The sequence below is a fragment of the Prionailurus viverrinus genome, chromosome C2 (assembly GCF_022837055.1).
Source record: "Prionailurus viverrinus isolate Anna chromosome C2, UM_Priviv_1.0, whole genome shotgun sequence".
Classification (NCBI taxonomy): Eukaryota; Metazoa; Chordata; class Mammalia; order Carnivora; family Felidae; genus Prionailurus; species Prionailurus viverrinus.
In genome coordinates this window covers 16,586,823-16,604,483 of record NC_062569.1, presented here as the reverse complement: position 1 = coordinate 16,604,483, position 17,661 = coordinate 16,586,823, and the positions used below count along the sequence as shown (strand labels likewise).

The 17,661-nt window shown below is 37.0% G+C and overlaps 1 protein-coding gene across 2 annotated transcripts in view; it reads right to left on the bottom strand.

Moving 5' to 3' along the window:
• The window catches only part of NGLY1 (N-glycanase 1), a 64,324-nt gene that overhangs the window by 40,626 nt on the left and 6,037 nt on the right, over positions 1-17,661 (bottom strand). For both annotated transcript variants that reach the window (XM_047874710.1, XM_047874711.1), the window contains exons 2-3: positions 12,775-12,889; positions 7,774-8,019 (exon numbers count right to left, since the gene is read on the bottom strand). In XM_047874710.1, the coding sequence (XP_047730666.1) occupies positions 7,774-8,019; positions 12,775-12,889 (361 nt within the window). The remainder of the gene's footprint in view (positions 1-7,773; positions 8,020-12,774; positions 12,890-17,661) is intronic.

The following is a 17,661-nucleotide window of genomic DNA, read 5'->3' as shown; positions in this document are numbered from 1 at the left end:
CTGGGCTAACTCATATACTTTTTTTTGGTATGAGCCCTTCAACAGCTACATTTTAATGCCATAAATCACAATCTACTTAGATCTAACAAAGTTTGCCCCTAAATTCAAAATATCAAGACTATTTAAAATACAGTTATACCCAAATTAATTCATTTACATCCACATCAATGATACACGATTAATACATTTTTAAAAATTAAAAATATTATTGGGGTGCCTGGATGGCTCAGTCGGTTGAGCGGCCGACTTCAGCTCAGGTCATGATCTCACGGTCCCTGAGTTTGAGCCTCGCGTCGGGCTCTGTGCTGACAGCCTAGAGCCTGGAGCCTGCTTCAGATTCTGTTTCTCCCTTTCTCTCTGACTCTCCCCTGCTCATGCTCTGTCTCTGTCTCAAAAAAAAAAAAAAATTAAAAAAATTAAAAATATTATTTACTTGATAGCTTCTATTGACATTGTCTTACGATGAATATAATGGCATAATAGTATATATTTATGTATAATTTGTGAACAAAATAATAAAAAACATATATATAATTATGTATGTAATTCACAAACAAAAATATACATTGAAAGGATATGCTCAACATTTTACTGACAGGGCACATGATTAAAGAATGGAAGGGGCGCCTGGGTGGCTCAGTTGGTTAAGTGGCCGACTTCGGCTCAGGTCATGATCTCGCAGTCCATGAGTTCGAGCCCTGCGTCGGGCTCTGTGCTGACAGCTCAGAGCCTGAAGCCTGTTTCAGATTCTGTGTCTCCCTCTCTCTGACCCTCCCTCGTTCATGCTCTGTCTCTCTCTGTCTCAAAAATAAATAAACGTTAAAAAAAAAAAAAAGAATGGAAGCTCACGGGGCGCCTGGTTGGCTCAGTTGGTTAAGCGTCCAACTTCAGCTCAAGTCATGATTTCGTCATGAGTGAGTTCGAAGCCCACATCAGGATCTGTGCTGACAGCTCAGAGCCTGGAGCCCGCTTCAGATTCTGTGTCTCCCGCTCTCTGCCCCTCCCCCATTCAAGTTCTGTCCCTCTCTCAAAAATAAACACTAAAAATTTAAAAAAACAAACAAACAAAGAACGGAAGCTCACTACACCAGTGTGTAAAAAGTAAAGATACAATGATGAGTACAGGGGACTGACTCTTCCTGAAACTTTCTGCCAAGAAGAAATAAGAACCACTGGACGTGAAGGATCTAGGTAGGGATATTTGTATGCTGGCTTGTTTCTAAGACAGGGGTGCTTATAGGAAAGGTTCTTAAACATTAATCCACTTGTAAAAATGCAGATTTCCCAACTCCCGAATCTTCCTTTCTGAGTTAGCCAGTTTGGGGTTACACCTAGGAATCTGAATGTCCAGCTCATTCTGATGCAAACAGTCTAACATTAGATGAAAACTGGTCTAATGCAAGGTTTAAATGCCACTGAGAAGAATCCCCAAGAAAAGAGGATTCAAGACTGTGCACAGTCCATGTAAGATTACACAGGTAACAGAGAAGAAGGGATGCCGGGACAAAGGAGGAAGTGGCTTTTATTAAGAGCAGACACACCTCCCGGATTTACAGAAGGGACAAGTACAACAGATGGATGAGGAAATTTATTGAAGATCTGGTGATGACAAATCCAGGCTCTTCACAACAGGGAGGAATATGCTCCTTTACCAGAATGGATACAGAAACACAAAAAAGAAATGTCTCCATTTTTACTTTAAAGAATTCTTACAAAAATGAGGCACAGCAATATTTTTGTTGTTGTTCTTAAATGCAAGTTTTCATTTACTGAGAGTAAGGTAAGAACTCATCTAGAGATTTTTGTTTTCAATTTAATACTTCCAATCTGGAAATTACCTCATCTGTTGTGGTTTTAATGGCACTCAGACAATTCTGAACAACAGTTTATTTTCTTGCCTTATTTCTTTACATATTCTTTGGCACAGCTCCATAAACACTAAGTGGTAAAACTAGAAGTCTGCTGATTGCATGGCGACCACAGCAGCTGGGTAACCATGTACACAAGGCAGCAGTTAATTGCCTGAGAGAGTTGAAGTAATATTTGGAGTCCAAACAGAAGTTTAAAATGTGCAATCTGTCTGGTTTTAAGTCAAAAAGATGTCTTTCTTCACTGATCATACTTGTATTCTAATTATTTTGGTTTCAATGTGAACTATATTTAAGACACTATATACGAAAAAAAAAAGATAATATGTATACTTTGCCAAATCATGCGATGAGACCCATGGAAGCTGTATTAGTAAATATACTTTTTTAGTAAAGGACCAACGGTCCCCAGGCCCATCAGTCTTCCTTCTGCCTTTATGTAGCTCTTTGCTTTTGTGGCTTTTAAATTTAGAACCTGTTTTTAAACACAAAAGTTCCATTTAATAATTTTTTAATTATAGTTTTAATCAACTTGTGATTTTCATTACCTTATTTCTTACAAAACCTCCTTTTTTTCTACTTATCAAAGTAATAAATGTTGTTATGAGAAATTCTCAGGAAATACTGAATGGTGTAAGTAATATGGAATCACCTGTAATTTCACCCCCAGGTAAAATAATGGCTAAGAATTCATTGTATAGCCTTCTAGACCTTTTTAAAATGAACATATGTGTGTGCATTTAAAAAAATTATTTATTTTTTAAGTTACATCCAAGTTGGTTAGCATATAGTGCAATACGGATTTCAGGAGTGGATTCCAGTGATTCTTCACCTATGTATAAAACCCAGTGCTCATCCCAACAAGTGCCCTCCTTAATGCCCCTTGCCCATTTAGGCCATCCCCCCACCCACAACCCCTCCAGCAACCCTCAGTTTGTTCTCTATATTTAACAGTCTCTTGTGTTTTGTCTCCCTGCCTGTTTTTATATTGTTTTTGCTTCCCTTCCCTCTGTTGATTTGTTTTGTATCTTAAATTCTATGTATGTGCATTTTTAATAAGAAAATTGAAATATTATACATACATGCATGTTGTTTAATTTTGGAATTCTGAGTTTACCTTTTTTCCCCACATAATAAGTCTCTTAATGTCAAAACAGACCACATCATCATTTTTAACAGATGCTAAAAAAATTCTGGTATATGGGTGTGTTATAATTTAAGTGGTCCCTTATTGAAGGGTATGCAGATGTATTTTACCTTTAACAATGTTAGGTTCACAACAAGAAATTAGACATTTAAATCTAATGTCCAAATAGAAGACTTTTTCTCTAATAAAGATCATATATAGATACAGACTAAAAGGTTTCTTAAGAGATTAAGTTAGTTCAAAAATAAATCAACTCGGGGGTGCCTGGATGGCTTAGTTGGTTAAGCATCCGACTCCCGGTTTTGGCTCGGGTGAGTTCCAGCTTGGGATTTCCCCCCCTCACACTCTTTCCCTTTGCTCTCTACCCCATGCTCACAGGCTGGTCTCTCTCTCAAATAAATAAACATTTAAAAAATAAATAAATAAACTCATAAAAAAATCAACCAACTCATTTTGTTATCGTCTAAAAATATATTATATTTATAATTCCAACAGAATAATCTCAAATGGCAATTCTTTTGCTACTTTTTTAAAGTTTATTTTTTGAGAGAGAGAGAGAGAGAGAGCGAGAAGGGGATGGGCAGAGAGAGTGGGGGCCAGAGGATCCGCACTGACAGCAGAGAGCCCAATGTGGGGTTCGGACTCACAAACCTTGAGACCATTACCTGATCCAAAGTCAGAGGCTTTACTGACTGAGCCACCCAGGTGCCCCTCAAATGGTAATTCTTTTAAATAAATAAATGTATACCCACATACACAATGGGCAATAATTTCTAGAGTGGTTGGAGTTGATGAAAAGTCCTTTAACAATTCCACATACATTTAAAAAATTAGGCATGTGCCAAATAAAAGTATGCACATAAACTAGCTGTATAATAATTGCTGAAGACTTATTTGAAGCAAATCATACTTCAGAATCATGTTTTCAACCTAGATAAAGTCACAAAATTGGAAATATAATGCTTTTAACATTCTAAGGGTCTATGTCTTTGAGAAACTATTTTTGCTATTTTGAAACTGCTTTTGGAGAGCAAAAGGTATAAAAATATATAAAGGGTTAACAGGAAATTATGTCCTATAGGAACACTACACACTCAGCATGTATAACCAGCAAATTTAAAAGTCAATTGAGTCATTAGAGAAATGCAAATTAAAGCCACAATGAGATACTACCTAACATCCACTAAAATTGCCATAATAAAAAAGACAATAACAAGTGTCAGTGAGGATATTGAGAATTGTAACATTCACACACTGCTGGTGAGAATGTAAAATGGTGCAGCAACCTTGGAAAACAGCTCGGCAATGTCTTAAAACATTAAACATAAACTTACCATACAACCTAGTGGTTCCACTTCTAGAAATCTACCCAAGAGAAATGAAAACATATGTCCACACAAAGCCTCGTATGTGAATGCTCAAAACAGCAATATTCATAATTGGCAAAGATGGGGAAACAACCCAAAAGTCCAACATGGAATACTATCCAGCAGTAAAAAGGAGTAAAATACTGATACATCCTACAATATGAATAAGCTTCAAAAGCATAAAAGTAAAAGAAGCCAGAAGCAAAAGCTACATACTGTGTAATTTATTTACATAAATATTCAAAAAAAGCAGCAAAATAAGTTTCTAGCAACCATCACCTTTCATTTAATACCAATATATTCCAGTATTTTATATCTTAAAGGAAAAGCTTATTGGCAAACTTCAACATCAGTGACTATCACCTTGTTTTATAATTCATGATTTTACTTGATGTAATTTTAACGAAAAATATTATAATAGCCGCGAGCACATCAGTGCTCAGGATTTGTCTAGTTTATATGCATGTTAAATCTTTCTCTTGCTGCTTGAATTTGGTCTATTTTAATTAGCAATTAGTACCCCCATTCAAAATGGGCAAGGCAGGAGAACATAATTATGAAATTCTGTAATATAACAAGTAGTGGTGATGGATGCTTAAATAACAAAATACTTAAAACATTTTTTTAATGTTTATTTATTGAGAGAGAGAGAGAGCGAGCATGAGTGTGTAAGCAGGGGATGGCAGAGAGAGGGAGGCACAGAATCCAGAGTAGGCTCCAGGCTCTGAGCTATCAGCATAGAGCCTGATGTGGGGATTGAACCCACAAACCATGAGATCATGACCTGAGCTGAAACTGGACACCTAACTTACTTAGCCACTCTGGTGCCCCACTTTTTTAAACTACGTATTCCAGTGATCTGCGGATAACCAAGACTTGGCAATAAAAAACAAGATTCATTCTAATTTCTCCCAATTCCCTTAAGGAACTCAAAAATGGTTACTGTGTTCCAAGGACCAGAGAAACAAGAGTCGGTAACAGACTGCCTACTAAAGGGATAGGTCTTTAAGAAAGTTTATTTTCTTCTAAATTCTGTATTTGTTTTGTCAATAAAATGGCATTTTGTTTTTAGTACAGCATCCAGTGGCTTTCTGGTGATTACAGAGTTTTAAAGACCTCAAAGTGTATCTGAATTGCAAGGTTAAGAATCAAAAAAAGGAAAGAGGTTACAGATGAGATGGAAAATGCGAATGGGTTTCCTGAGCCAAAACAGTACTTGTCTAGGAAACAGCTATTTTGTAAAATAAAATGTTTTCGTATATTATATGCTTTTCTGTAAAACTGGTTACTACTGTACATTTTAACCCGTAACAATGAGATCCAACAAAAGATGAAGTAGGGAATCTTAAAACATATATTTTAGCACTATGATTAGAAAACATAAGAAATGGTGCTAAAAAATGAAGGAGTGAAAGGCGCTTCTGTATCAACCTTAACTGCCAAACTGAAGACGTCAGGCAATCTAAGATGGAGCACACATGCTCATGAGAGGAGCACAAAAGAATCTACTGGGTGCATCTTAGATTTACTTTTTATTTCACCTTCTTTACACAATTCTTTTATAAGGTACATAACAGATTAGAAGTATATAATTTATAAGGAAATAGATGCCAGGTCAGGTACTCAACACCTGTATTACTGTTAAGATGTGCAATCAAGAAAGAGTGGAAACCACTGTTCTAAAGAATGGACTGATTAGGGTTACGATTCTGTCACATTAAACAGTCACATTTTTCTGTTACTCTGTGATAATTCTGCCACTTAATGAAGCAGCTCAGATACTTTACAGAAAGAATTATTATTACCAAGAGCAAACCTTTATAGTTAAAAAAAGTTTTCACGTATGCTATCTCATTGAATGGCCACTGCCACTTAGTATTATTACTAGTTGACCTAATGTATCCAGTACCAGTTTCTTGAAAGCATTCACAAACACTAGTTGTATTTATTATTATTATAAATAAACATTAGCTGTAAGGACGCCTGGGTGGCTCAGTCAGTTAAGCATCCGACTCTTGATTTCGGCTTAGGTCATGATCTCATGGTTCGTGAGATCGAGCACCCTGCTGTCAGCGCAGAACCTGCTTGGGATTCTCTCTCCTCCTCTCTCTGCCCCTCCCCCACTTACACCCTCTCTCTTTCCACCTTCTCTCTACCCCTCTCCCGCTGGCATGCACACATCTCTTGCACACATCTCTCCGAACTCTCTCTCTCAAAACAAATAAACATTAAGAATAAATAAAAATTAGCTGTGAAGTTAATGAGAGGAATAAACATTTTAAAGACTTCAAGGGTAATTTAAGTAAATTGAAGCACTAATATGTTTCAGAGGAGTTAATCCTCCACAAAAAAAAAAAGTATGGAAACCACTCAACCAGAATTACATGAAAGGACAGTGACTCTGTCTATTCCCCTGACAGCCCTTACCACCTTTATTCTTTATTTTTTAAAGACAAGTTTAGGGTCTTCTCAGCACAAACAAAGAAATGCCCACTAATCATTTGACTACTAGGGAATTAATCAGCTGAAGATTAAGGGTAGATTTAATAACTGACTCTATATAGAAGTTCTGCTTTATGGAGGACAGTAACAAGATGTTTTACCAAAATTAACACAAGAGGATACGAGTTGAAGCTGGCTACTGATAAAATTACTAGAGAAAAAAAATCACGAAATTTTTCTGAGAGTGAAAATTCAGAGGAAACCTTAAGGACTTGTATCAAAAGGGATTTTTGTAAACAAGATAGTTTCCTATTACATGAGATCAGTTAAGTGTACCAGGGATGCCTATAAGAGATCACAAGTCTGATATCAGTTCTACAGAAGCATATACCTGTGTATGCCACTAACTAAGCTTCACTAATCTGGTAGCACCACTCTTAAGAAGTGAATGCATTACTATTTACTTTAAACTTAAAGAAGTTGGTTCCTTTCACTAAACTGAGGGGTTGATAAGGGTTTGGTTATTGGAATTAATAATCCCCAGAATGAATGGCAGCAGGTAAAATTTAGACCAGAAGTGTCAATACAGTAGAGGAAATCTCATATGACTGCCATCGTCCTGCAAGTCTGTTATTGTGTTTTAGGTTAAAGACATACTAATTTATATGACTGATTTAAGTACCAAGGCAACGGGTACATTTATATGATAAATGATGAAATGCCTAAAAGGCAATAAACTGAAAGTTAAGATTTAAAAGTATAAAAAAAGATGGTCATTTTCCCCACTTGTTACAAAATGACAATTTTTTAAAGAGCTAAGGAAATCTGATGTATTATAATTCTAAGAGCCAAGAATATGAGCGCATAAATCCAGGAATAAATCACGTTTCAAAGCTTTTGCTGTTTCAATACTCTGAACTGGTTAAGAAAGGTTTAATTCTGACATTACCATTGGAGCAGATGGTGGATTTGATGATTGTCCTTCACTGTTCCCTGCATGCTGGGTTAACCCATTAGGATTTGAAGACTGTGTAATGGGAAGCTGGGTACTGGGTGCAGGTTGCTGAGATAATTCTACTTTGTAAGTCTTATTTGATTCATCCAATCTGCTACTTCTTTCTATGGCAATCAGGTCACGAATTTTTTGCAGCTGTTCCACTGAAGCTTTTTTAGGAAAGATAAGATGTGTTTCTCCCTGGAATTTATAAAAATGGGAAAAATTTTAACTTTTGCTTTATACTGACAGTCATTCATATATAGATCTATAAAATGAAACCAATACTATAGAATACATCAGATATTAATAATCATTTTGTTTTTCTACCATTGTGGCACTTTTAAAAAAACAAAGGTAAAACTGCATAAATGTAAACCAGGAAATTCAGAAAATTGGTCTCTTTCTTAGCATATAATGCTTAGTTTATTTGATCGATTCAAAGGCCTTTAGAAAAATATTTTCTGTTAGGAATAGTAAGTCACAAAGTCTCGTAAGAATTACAAAAATGTACATTCCTATCTTCTCTGCAATAGTATATAATACTACTATTCCCTGTGAAATTCCCTATGAAGTAACAGTAATTACTAGGGATGCAGCCATACAAAATGATCAGGGGGTCACATAAAACCAAGAAGTTATAAATCTCCTTTCTTTCTTTGAATCTCCTAAACCCAAGACTTTAAAGAATAGCTATATGATTAGCAGTCTGTATATGGGGTCCACTAATTTTTCCAAGAAGACAAAAAGCACACCCTGATGATCAATTCAAAATTATGAATTGTTAACAGTAAATACAAAGGTGGTCCAAACAAAACAATCAAACCATAAAAATCCCATTCTTCAAGTAGTGATTCATTTAATGAATACCCACAATATAATTAGAGTGCTTTAAGATACAATAAGCATTACAACAAAGCTCACAATGTAAAATAGTCAGCAGATTACAAACAAGAAAAAAAGTGAAATGAAAATATATTCAATTAAGTTTCAAGGCACTGAGAAACAAGTGTTAAAATAGTAATTCCACCAGCTGCATATATATGAGAGAAAACTATTGTTAACGTGCAGTAGTAAGACCTACAGATTGTGAGCATTTAAGTTAAGCTCCATAACTGAGAATGACCTTATTTCCCTGGTGATGGCAGACCTATCAGAATGAACTGACCAAGACATTTCTCATTAATGACATGAAAATTAATTCCATATGAATCCCTTTTCAAAAGCCAGAAGGGGCCAGTAAGCTCTCTATATTCATTACCCATAATAGCTGTAAAAACAAAACTATCATTTATTGTGTTTATGTGTTCTAGGTGCTGTACTAAGCATTTTGCATATATTATCTCAAGTAATTCTCACAACCACTCTGCAAGGTAGGTACTAGGTTTATCCCTACTCTTTATATGGAAATATGAAGGCTCAGAAAAGTTAAATAACCTGCCCGATGCCACAGAACAATTGTTGGAGTAAGGATTCACACTTAACAAATCTTAATTGTTATGCTATAATTGAGTCATCTTAGACTGAACAGAGACCAATAACCACAAGCTGGACTAAAAGTTGGAAGTGTTGAGCAAAAGAGAATATTTTTATAGCCGTGATAATTACATATATGATAAGCACAAATCAGATCACAATGAGTTTCCAACATCAGAAAGGAACCACCTCGCATCTCTGATGAGGTCTGGGAAGAGAGACCAACACTTAATTCAAAACCAGATATGGAGGTTTCCCATCTCCTACTGTTAGTGGAGCAGCACCGAGAAAGGTAGAAGACACCACAGACAGAGGTGGAAACACAGCATAATAGGTTTCTGGATCTATGTTCAGTTCACACCTCAGAGAGGGCCCGGATAAGACAGAGATGCTGCTTTCCTTTCCAACTTTGCAGGATCAGTCCTAAAAGAATGTATGATCACGGCCAAAGTGTACCAAAAAGTTTAATCAGTGGCACTGTATTTTCATGAAAGGACAAAATCACAGGCTTTGCACTAGATCCAGTAACATTATAAGAAATCAATGAGAATTCTAGTATTTAACAAAATCCCTATTTCTTAACATATTTTTGCTAAGACAATTCTCCCTGCCAGATGTTAAGCAAACCTGCCCCCTCCCTGCCCACTAAATGCTGGTAATATCTTCCAGTCACCAAGACAACCAACACTGCCCACCTCCTGTGGCACCTGGCGGGAACCATCCCACTCAGCAAGCCTGATGAGTCACACAGCCATGCGGATCCCGGTCTTTCTCAACCTTCTTCTCAGAATTTTCACAAAGAGCTCAGCCTCAGAGGCAAGTAGGCCCAAAAGTGCCCAGGATTTTAATATACAAAATATAAAAATTTGGGGATGGGTCTGAGAGATTCCTACTTCACTGTAAAGCCTACCAAGTTTCTTTCTGATGGCAGAGTTCAGTTGCAGTTCCAATGGTTCCGGAATTCTGCAACTTAGCCACACTGATAACACACAGACTTCAGACGGGCCCTGAGGTGCAATGCCCAAAGCCAATCAGAAACTTGAAGTATAAATTAGTCTGATCAAAACATGTTACTCTTTGGGGCGCCTGGGTGGCGCAGTCGGTTAAGCGTCCAACTTCAGCCAGGTCACGATCTCGCGGTCCGTGAGTTCAAGCCCCGCGTCAGGCTCTGGGCTGATGGCTCAGAGCCTGGAGCCTGTTTCTGATTCTGTGTCTCCCTCTCTCTCTGCCCCTCCCCCATTCATGCTCTGTCTCTCTCTGTCCCAAAAATAAATAAACGTTGAAAAAAAAATTTTTTTAAAAAAAACAAAAAAACAAAAAAACCCATGTTACTCTTTTCTGAAACTGTGGCTCTATTTGGGTCAAATACTACTGCAAGTCTCAGCTTGTTACTAGCACTCATGTGACTAATCTTTGGGTCTGCCTGAGATGGGTTTTCTAGGATGTGGGATTTTGCGTGCTAAACCCAGGATAGCCTCAGGCAAACTGGGACAGTTGGTCATCACACCCGGCACTCAAATATTTGTTGAATGAAAGACAAATATGATTCCACAGAACCTGTGACACTTCAAAAATAAAAAATTAGTAGTTTCCAGTTGTCATTGACTAAATTTTTCTGTCATTTGACTAAAAACATCTGTATTTTCATGAACAAAATCAGCAACGTTCTCAACTCTCCCCCCTACACTTTTAAATTCTTTACGTTCAGATGTTTGTGAGTAACTACAAGCAGATACTACAATTTATACTTCCGGCCTGACCTCTCCTTTCGAGTTATAGACTCATACATCCAATTGCCTACTTGCTATGTTTAACAGATTTATCAGTTATAATTATCCACAAGTTGGGTAGTGATTTCTCCCAGTATCTGCTACACTCCCAGATTTCGCAATCTGAATGGTACCTGCATCCACATAGATGCTCAAACCAAACCTAAAAGTAACCTACATTCCTTCCTTTCCCTTGTACCCCACATGTAGTTCATTAGCAAGTCCTGCAGACTCTGCTTCAAAAAAAATTCTGGATGTCTCCACTTTCCCCCATCTCCACTGCTATCAGTCTTTAATTCAACGTTTACTGAGTGCCTCAATGTGCCAGCAATATTCTAGGAGCTAGCAACACAGGGAACAAAAAGACAAAAGGCTCTGCCTTCATGGAACTTATACAAATCATTACTGTTTCTCCCTTAGGTTAGTAAACGCTTTCTAACTGGTCCTTCCTGCTTCACCCCTTGCCCTCATCCCAGAACATCCAGAACATTCCCTTTACAACAGCTAGAATAACCTTCTAAATATCCTTCCCTGCCTAAAACCTTCCTATGGTTTTCCGTTTCATTTAGAATGAAACCTAAGTCTTTACCACAGTCCTCAAAACCCCATGCCCTGGATTTCTGCCTGTCTGTGCAGCTTTCTGTGCCAAAGCTACTCCTGCTGGAGTGCTTTGGACATGTGAATCGTCTGAAGTACTTGGACTTGAGGGCTTCAGGTACCTGAAATACTTCTTTTCACTTAGGTCCCAGCTCAAATGTTCTCTCCCTAGAGGCCTTCCCCGACCACGCATCTGTACCTAGCTGCCTGCCTCTACAGCTGCTTTGTATCGTATCACCATGCCTTATTTTCTTCTTTGCACTCATCTTTGTTTTCATGTCTACTATTTGTCTAACCTATTAGAATCCAAGCTCCACATGAGATGGGATCTATTTCTGTAGTTCACTATTATACCCTTCAGAGCCTGGAACAGAATCTGGGGAGAAAAGCAGAGAGGCAGAAAGGAAACGACCTCTTATGGCAACTCAGCATATCGCTTGAACTATTTCTACAGCCTTGCCAATTCAGCCTCTGTGGACTACGGAGTATCCATAAGCTGGTTCTACTTCCTTCAATATTCCATGAACTAGAAATGGCTAAGCATATACACAGACAGAAAATTCACGGTATTGATAACTACTTTCACTGTGGCATAGAATTGAACTATGCCACAAGATTCTGGAGGATGAAAACACCAAACGTTTACTTTGACCTAAAAACCAAAAAACATACTGAGATTCTTCTCTTCTGTCACAGAAGAAATTCCTTACAAGTGGCAACTAAACTCAGCTTTTCTGTGTCTACTCTTCTCATTTCTTAATGGAGACAGGTGGTTAGACCCTATTCGTATTCATGTGTGCTCACAAAGCAGGTTTTTGTCAAAAGTCTAAAGTGACCCACAATGGGGTCTCTAGGTTGTATATCTGACCTACCTGTTCTAAAGGATTAAGACTTGTAAGAATTTTCTCTGTGGGAGAGTTGTTATATTGTGATTTTAAAGCATATTTACTGTGACTTTCAAATGTCTAACAGGTGAAGAAATAACTAGCTGCACAGACTTCCAAACTGATCAATTAATTAAAAAAATATTATCTTATTTAGGTAATTATCCATCAACACTACAACAAATTCTTTGTACATGAATTGGGGAAAAGAAACCCTTCAACATACTCACCTCTTCAAAGCCCATTTCAAATAAACATTCAACGGCTCCTCTGACAGGTAAGAGTCTAGTAGAAAAAGCTGTGTTTCCAATCCGGATAGATCTATATTTTTCATCATTAGGGTTTCTGATTTAAATAAAAAAAATTTGATTATATATAACAATTTATACTTTCCACAGTGTTTTTGCACTCCTTTCACATTTTATATTGGCTATATTGCTACAAGGTAGTACAGATCCCAGCTTTACAGAAAGAGGAAGAACAGTCTGGAAAAACAGCCTGATTTTGAGATTCTTACCTCAATATACATTTACTACCACCCTACTGTTTCATTTCAGTTGATAATGTTAATGCTTCCATAACAGACATCCATGTGACTCTGTAATTCTGTGCTATTAAGGCTACATACTTTTATGAGTTTTTAGGGTGCTAAGAAAAAAAATCCACATAAGCTCCAGACATGGGACAGAAGGTTTTGCCTATTTTGTTCTGATGGACGTCAATCATCAAGAATGGTGCTTGATGCATAGACGGTGGTTAGTAAATACTTGTGAAATGAATGAATGAAAGAAACTAAAAAGCTGCATAAAAACTGATCACAGTTCCTGAAAGATTTTACTTCTGAAAAATATAAACCCAGGTCCGCCTTGATTTTCTTTCTTCCCTAGACCGGTGATTGTTTTTACTCTATGTTCTGCTTCAGCTCAAGATATATTTTAGTCACAGCCAATTTTTTTGTTTTACGGTGATTAAGATTTTGAATAGCATGCATGGGATAAGACCAGCATATGAAAAGCTTTGAGATTTTTAATAACGTTGATAAATCAGAAATGCTGTTTTTAAAAAATCAGAAAAAAAAAACAAGGTTAAGATAATCACAGTATTATACTCAAGACCATCAGAACATAATTTAGGATAAGCAGATTTCATATCTGACACAAACTCCCTTCCAATGGTAGTGGCTTCCATTACTATTTTAAGAAGGATTCTGAGGCTGTGTCAGGGGTCTATGGGAAGGAGTGCTGAGGCCATCTGCCTGGGCTATTGAATGGGGATGGCAGACAAATGCTGGCAACTATTAACAACTCATTAACCATTTGTGTCCTAATTTAATTGTGGAAGTTTTAACATATTTCACATTTGTTTTCCATTGAGCAACTCTCTATTGCCCAATTGTCATAAATACATGAATCTTTTTAAAACTTTTCCTTAAGTTCCAAAATTATACAAGTTTATTACAGAATATTCAGGGACAAAGCTCTAAAATAGTGTTATTCAAAATGTCCATGGACTGGAGCCAATCTACAAACTCCTTGCTATTCATTCATGAGAATGTGCAGAAATTGAGAATACTCAGCAATTATTATAACAATTTGATGTGCCATGAAATTTTTATTGTTATTTTACAAAAGGTATAGGTCCACCAAAGACTGGAAATTAAAAACAAAAACACTTGTTCTTCACCACAGGTCATTTGAGCATCACAGGTGGTTGAAAAAACACAAAGAAAAAAATGTATGTTCTGCTCTTTTACTCTGTGTGTTAAATGAGAGCTTCTCACCCTTGGCATTATTGACATTGGAGGTCTTTGCTGTAGGGGGCTGCCCTGCACACGGCGAGATATTTAGCATCCCTGGCTTTTATGCCACACTAGATCATAAGTGTGCCTCCCTTTCTTACTACTTAAAACAAAAAACATTAAACCATACAATAACCCTACATTTACCAAGGCTAGTTACAGATAAATGTAGCATCTTTTCATGATATTCAACACGTTTCACAGGGTTATAAACATATCACTACCATCAGTATGACAGAACCTACTGGTGCAAAACTGCTTGAGGTTTTGTTTGTTTTACGTATTTTTCCCCAAGAGCTTCCAGATTTTTACATGATCAAAGTCTTTCACTGGCCTTAATTTTCTAGTTTTCCCTCCCTCTTTTACCACTGTTTAAAAAATTCTTATAAAACACTCATTAGTTGATCTGATACATGTTTCAAAATAACTGTTGATATGGCTTTTCTATTATAGTCTATTTCCCATCTTTTTACATCTATGGGCCTCACATACCATTTATGTATTTTTCTCACTAAAAACGTAATGCAAACAAAAACAAAAAAACCCAACAGTAATGTCCAGTTACCCAAATTCTATCTATCTCTTTTAAAATATGTTGAGCACACCAGCCACAGTCTTGAACATAAAATGGTGCCAAAAGTTCATCCTGAAGCCCTCAAAGACTTAGAGAACTTGGCCACAAAGCCATTAGGCCTCAAATCCATAAGATCCCACTTCCTGTCCTTGGAAAAGTACCACAAAAACACTTTCTAAATCTCTAGTTTTACAGCCTCTCACCCCAGTGTATCCACCATCCTTGAACTCATTACTACTCTCCTTATCTTGCAGTGTCTAAATTACCCCTAAGGATCACCTTTATTTTTGCTTCATCTTCTTCTTCTGTTAATTCCTCTGCAGACTTTTCTCAATATTTTTTGCTATAATTCTTCAATGTGTCTTTTCTGCCTCTGCTGACTCTTAACTATTTCTACAACTGGTAATATTTATCTTGCTTATTAGCAATAATTGTTCACATTCACTTGAGGTGTTTGTTTAGTTGTTTGCTGGATAGTATTGAACGAATGAAGAGGGTCTTGAAAGGGCAACAAAATTTCCTGCACCTCACTCACTATCACTTTGAACACATTTTAGTATCTTCCTAGTTGTCTTACCCCCAGGTATCTACAAAATTGTTTCATCTGTAGAATGTTAATTATTAGTCTTTACTTTTACAATTGAATGGTAGAAAAAAGTCATGCTTTTCACCTTGAAAGTCAGTATCTACCATATATTTAGGATCTTAAGGCATGTTAAACAGTAAGCTTCCCACTGAGGTCACAGACTCAGGAAAAAAAAAAACTTAAATGTTTCTATTTCAGAATTTCAGAAATGCTGAGAATAAACATAGCTGACCATTCACTAGCCCTCTTTCTCTTTAGAATGCATAATCCCAGAAAGGGTTTACAGAAATGGAAACTTAGTACATGAGAGATCCTATAATCTTGTATTTTTATTACTAATCACAAAAATTGGTTTGTAGACCATTTAAAAAATATTTCTTTTGTAAACAGTCCTTTTCAAAATAGTTCTTTACAAAATAGTCCTTTTGTAAATCAAAATAATTGAGATACATGTAAATTTTTCTTTAAAAAATTTTTTTTAATGTTTATTTTTGAGAGAGAGAGCATGCATGTGCACAAGTGGGGAAGAGCAGAGAGAGAGAGGGGGAGACACAGAATCCGAAGCAGGCTCCAGGCTCCGAGCTGTCAGCACAAAGCCCGATGCGGGGCTCGAACTCACAAACTGTGAGATCATGACCTAAGCTGAAGTCGAATGCTTAACCCACTGAGCCACAGGTGCCCCGTATTGTGTATATTTTTCAAAAACATCTAACTGCCTTTAGAACCAGCTGGGAACCATCTCTGGCTGTCTACCATTGTATGTAGCTGACAATAAGGGAAACATACACATAACCTAGCTTGTTCAGAGTGAAAGGTTGAATAATGGTAACAATAGATAACATATGTGCCTTTATTTCTCTTTTGCAAGAATCTCATAATGCAGGCATTTTTTCTTTCCTCTTAAAAATGAGGAAACTGAAAAAAAATGAAGAAACTTAAGTCCAGAGACTGTACATAAATTGACTATAGCCACACTCTTAGGAAATGGTTGACTGGGGTTTAAAACCACTGGTTTGATTACAAAGCTTACATACTCTTCACCATACAATACACCAACAAACTCACCACTCCTCAATTAACCCTCTTTCAATTTCTCCAGTTGTCAGTAGTAACCTAGATTAGAAATCTGAAGTTATTTGGGTTATTTTGTCTCTTCCCATTTCCAGTTCTACTCCTTGCATTCAGTCATCAAGAACTACCAATCCCTGCCTCCAATAGTTCTCTTCTCTCCGCATTTATGTTTATGATTACTGTAATAGGCTCCCAAATGAAATCCATGCCTTGTGTCTTCTTACATCATTATTCTACATTAAACTCCTTCGTTATATTTCTCTTTGACTCTAGAACGTATAATCACTTTCTCTTGTCTCCTATGTCAAATATATGTTCTCTGCCATTCCATCAACCTATCCCATCTTACCAAACCTCTGTTCTCAAAACTCTTCCACACTAGGTCCCCCTGCTATCTCCAGACACGAACATGTAACTCCTTGAACACTGTCTTGCAATTGTTCTCTGGATTTTACACTGTGGCTGTTTCCCATACTTGTGCCTTTCTCCTACACATATTTATTTATTTTCTTGGGAAGAAGAAACCACCTTCCATTCTTGGCCCTCCCCAATCATAGGCAGTTTAATTTGTAACCAATAACCATGTGCAGTTTGCAAAGGAAATGAGTAGAACATCAAACATATTTTTTAAGGAATAAATGGACCAGGGGCGCCTGGGTGGCGCAGTCGGTTAAGCGTCCGACTTCAGCCAGGTCACGATCTCGTGGCCCGTGAGTTCGAGCCCCGCGTCGGGCTCTGGGCTGATGGCTCAGAGCCTGGAGCCTGTTTCTGATTCTGTGTCTCCCTCTCTCTCTGCCCCTCCCCCGTTCATGCTCTGTCTCTCTCTGTCCCAAAAATAAATAAATGTTGAAAAAAAAAAATTAAAAAAAAAAAAAAAAGGAATAAATGGACCAAATTATCCAAGGAATAATTCCACACATGTGGAATGCTAGTCTAGCTATTTTAGAGTTTGAAAAACAGATATTATTTAGTACAGCTCGTCTTTATCTAGGAGTCAGTAAACTGAAAAAAAAAGTAAAAGGTTCAAACCCATGGCATATTGTGCGTGCAAATTAGCTTATATTTTATTCTGTAGTTTCATTAACTAT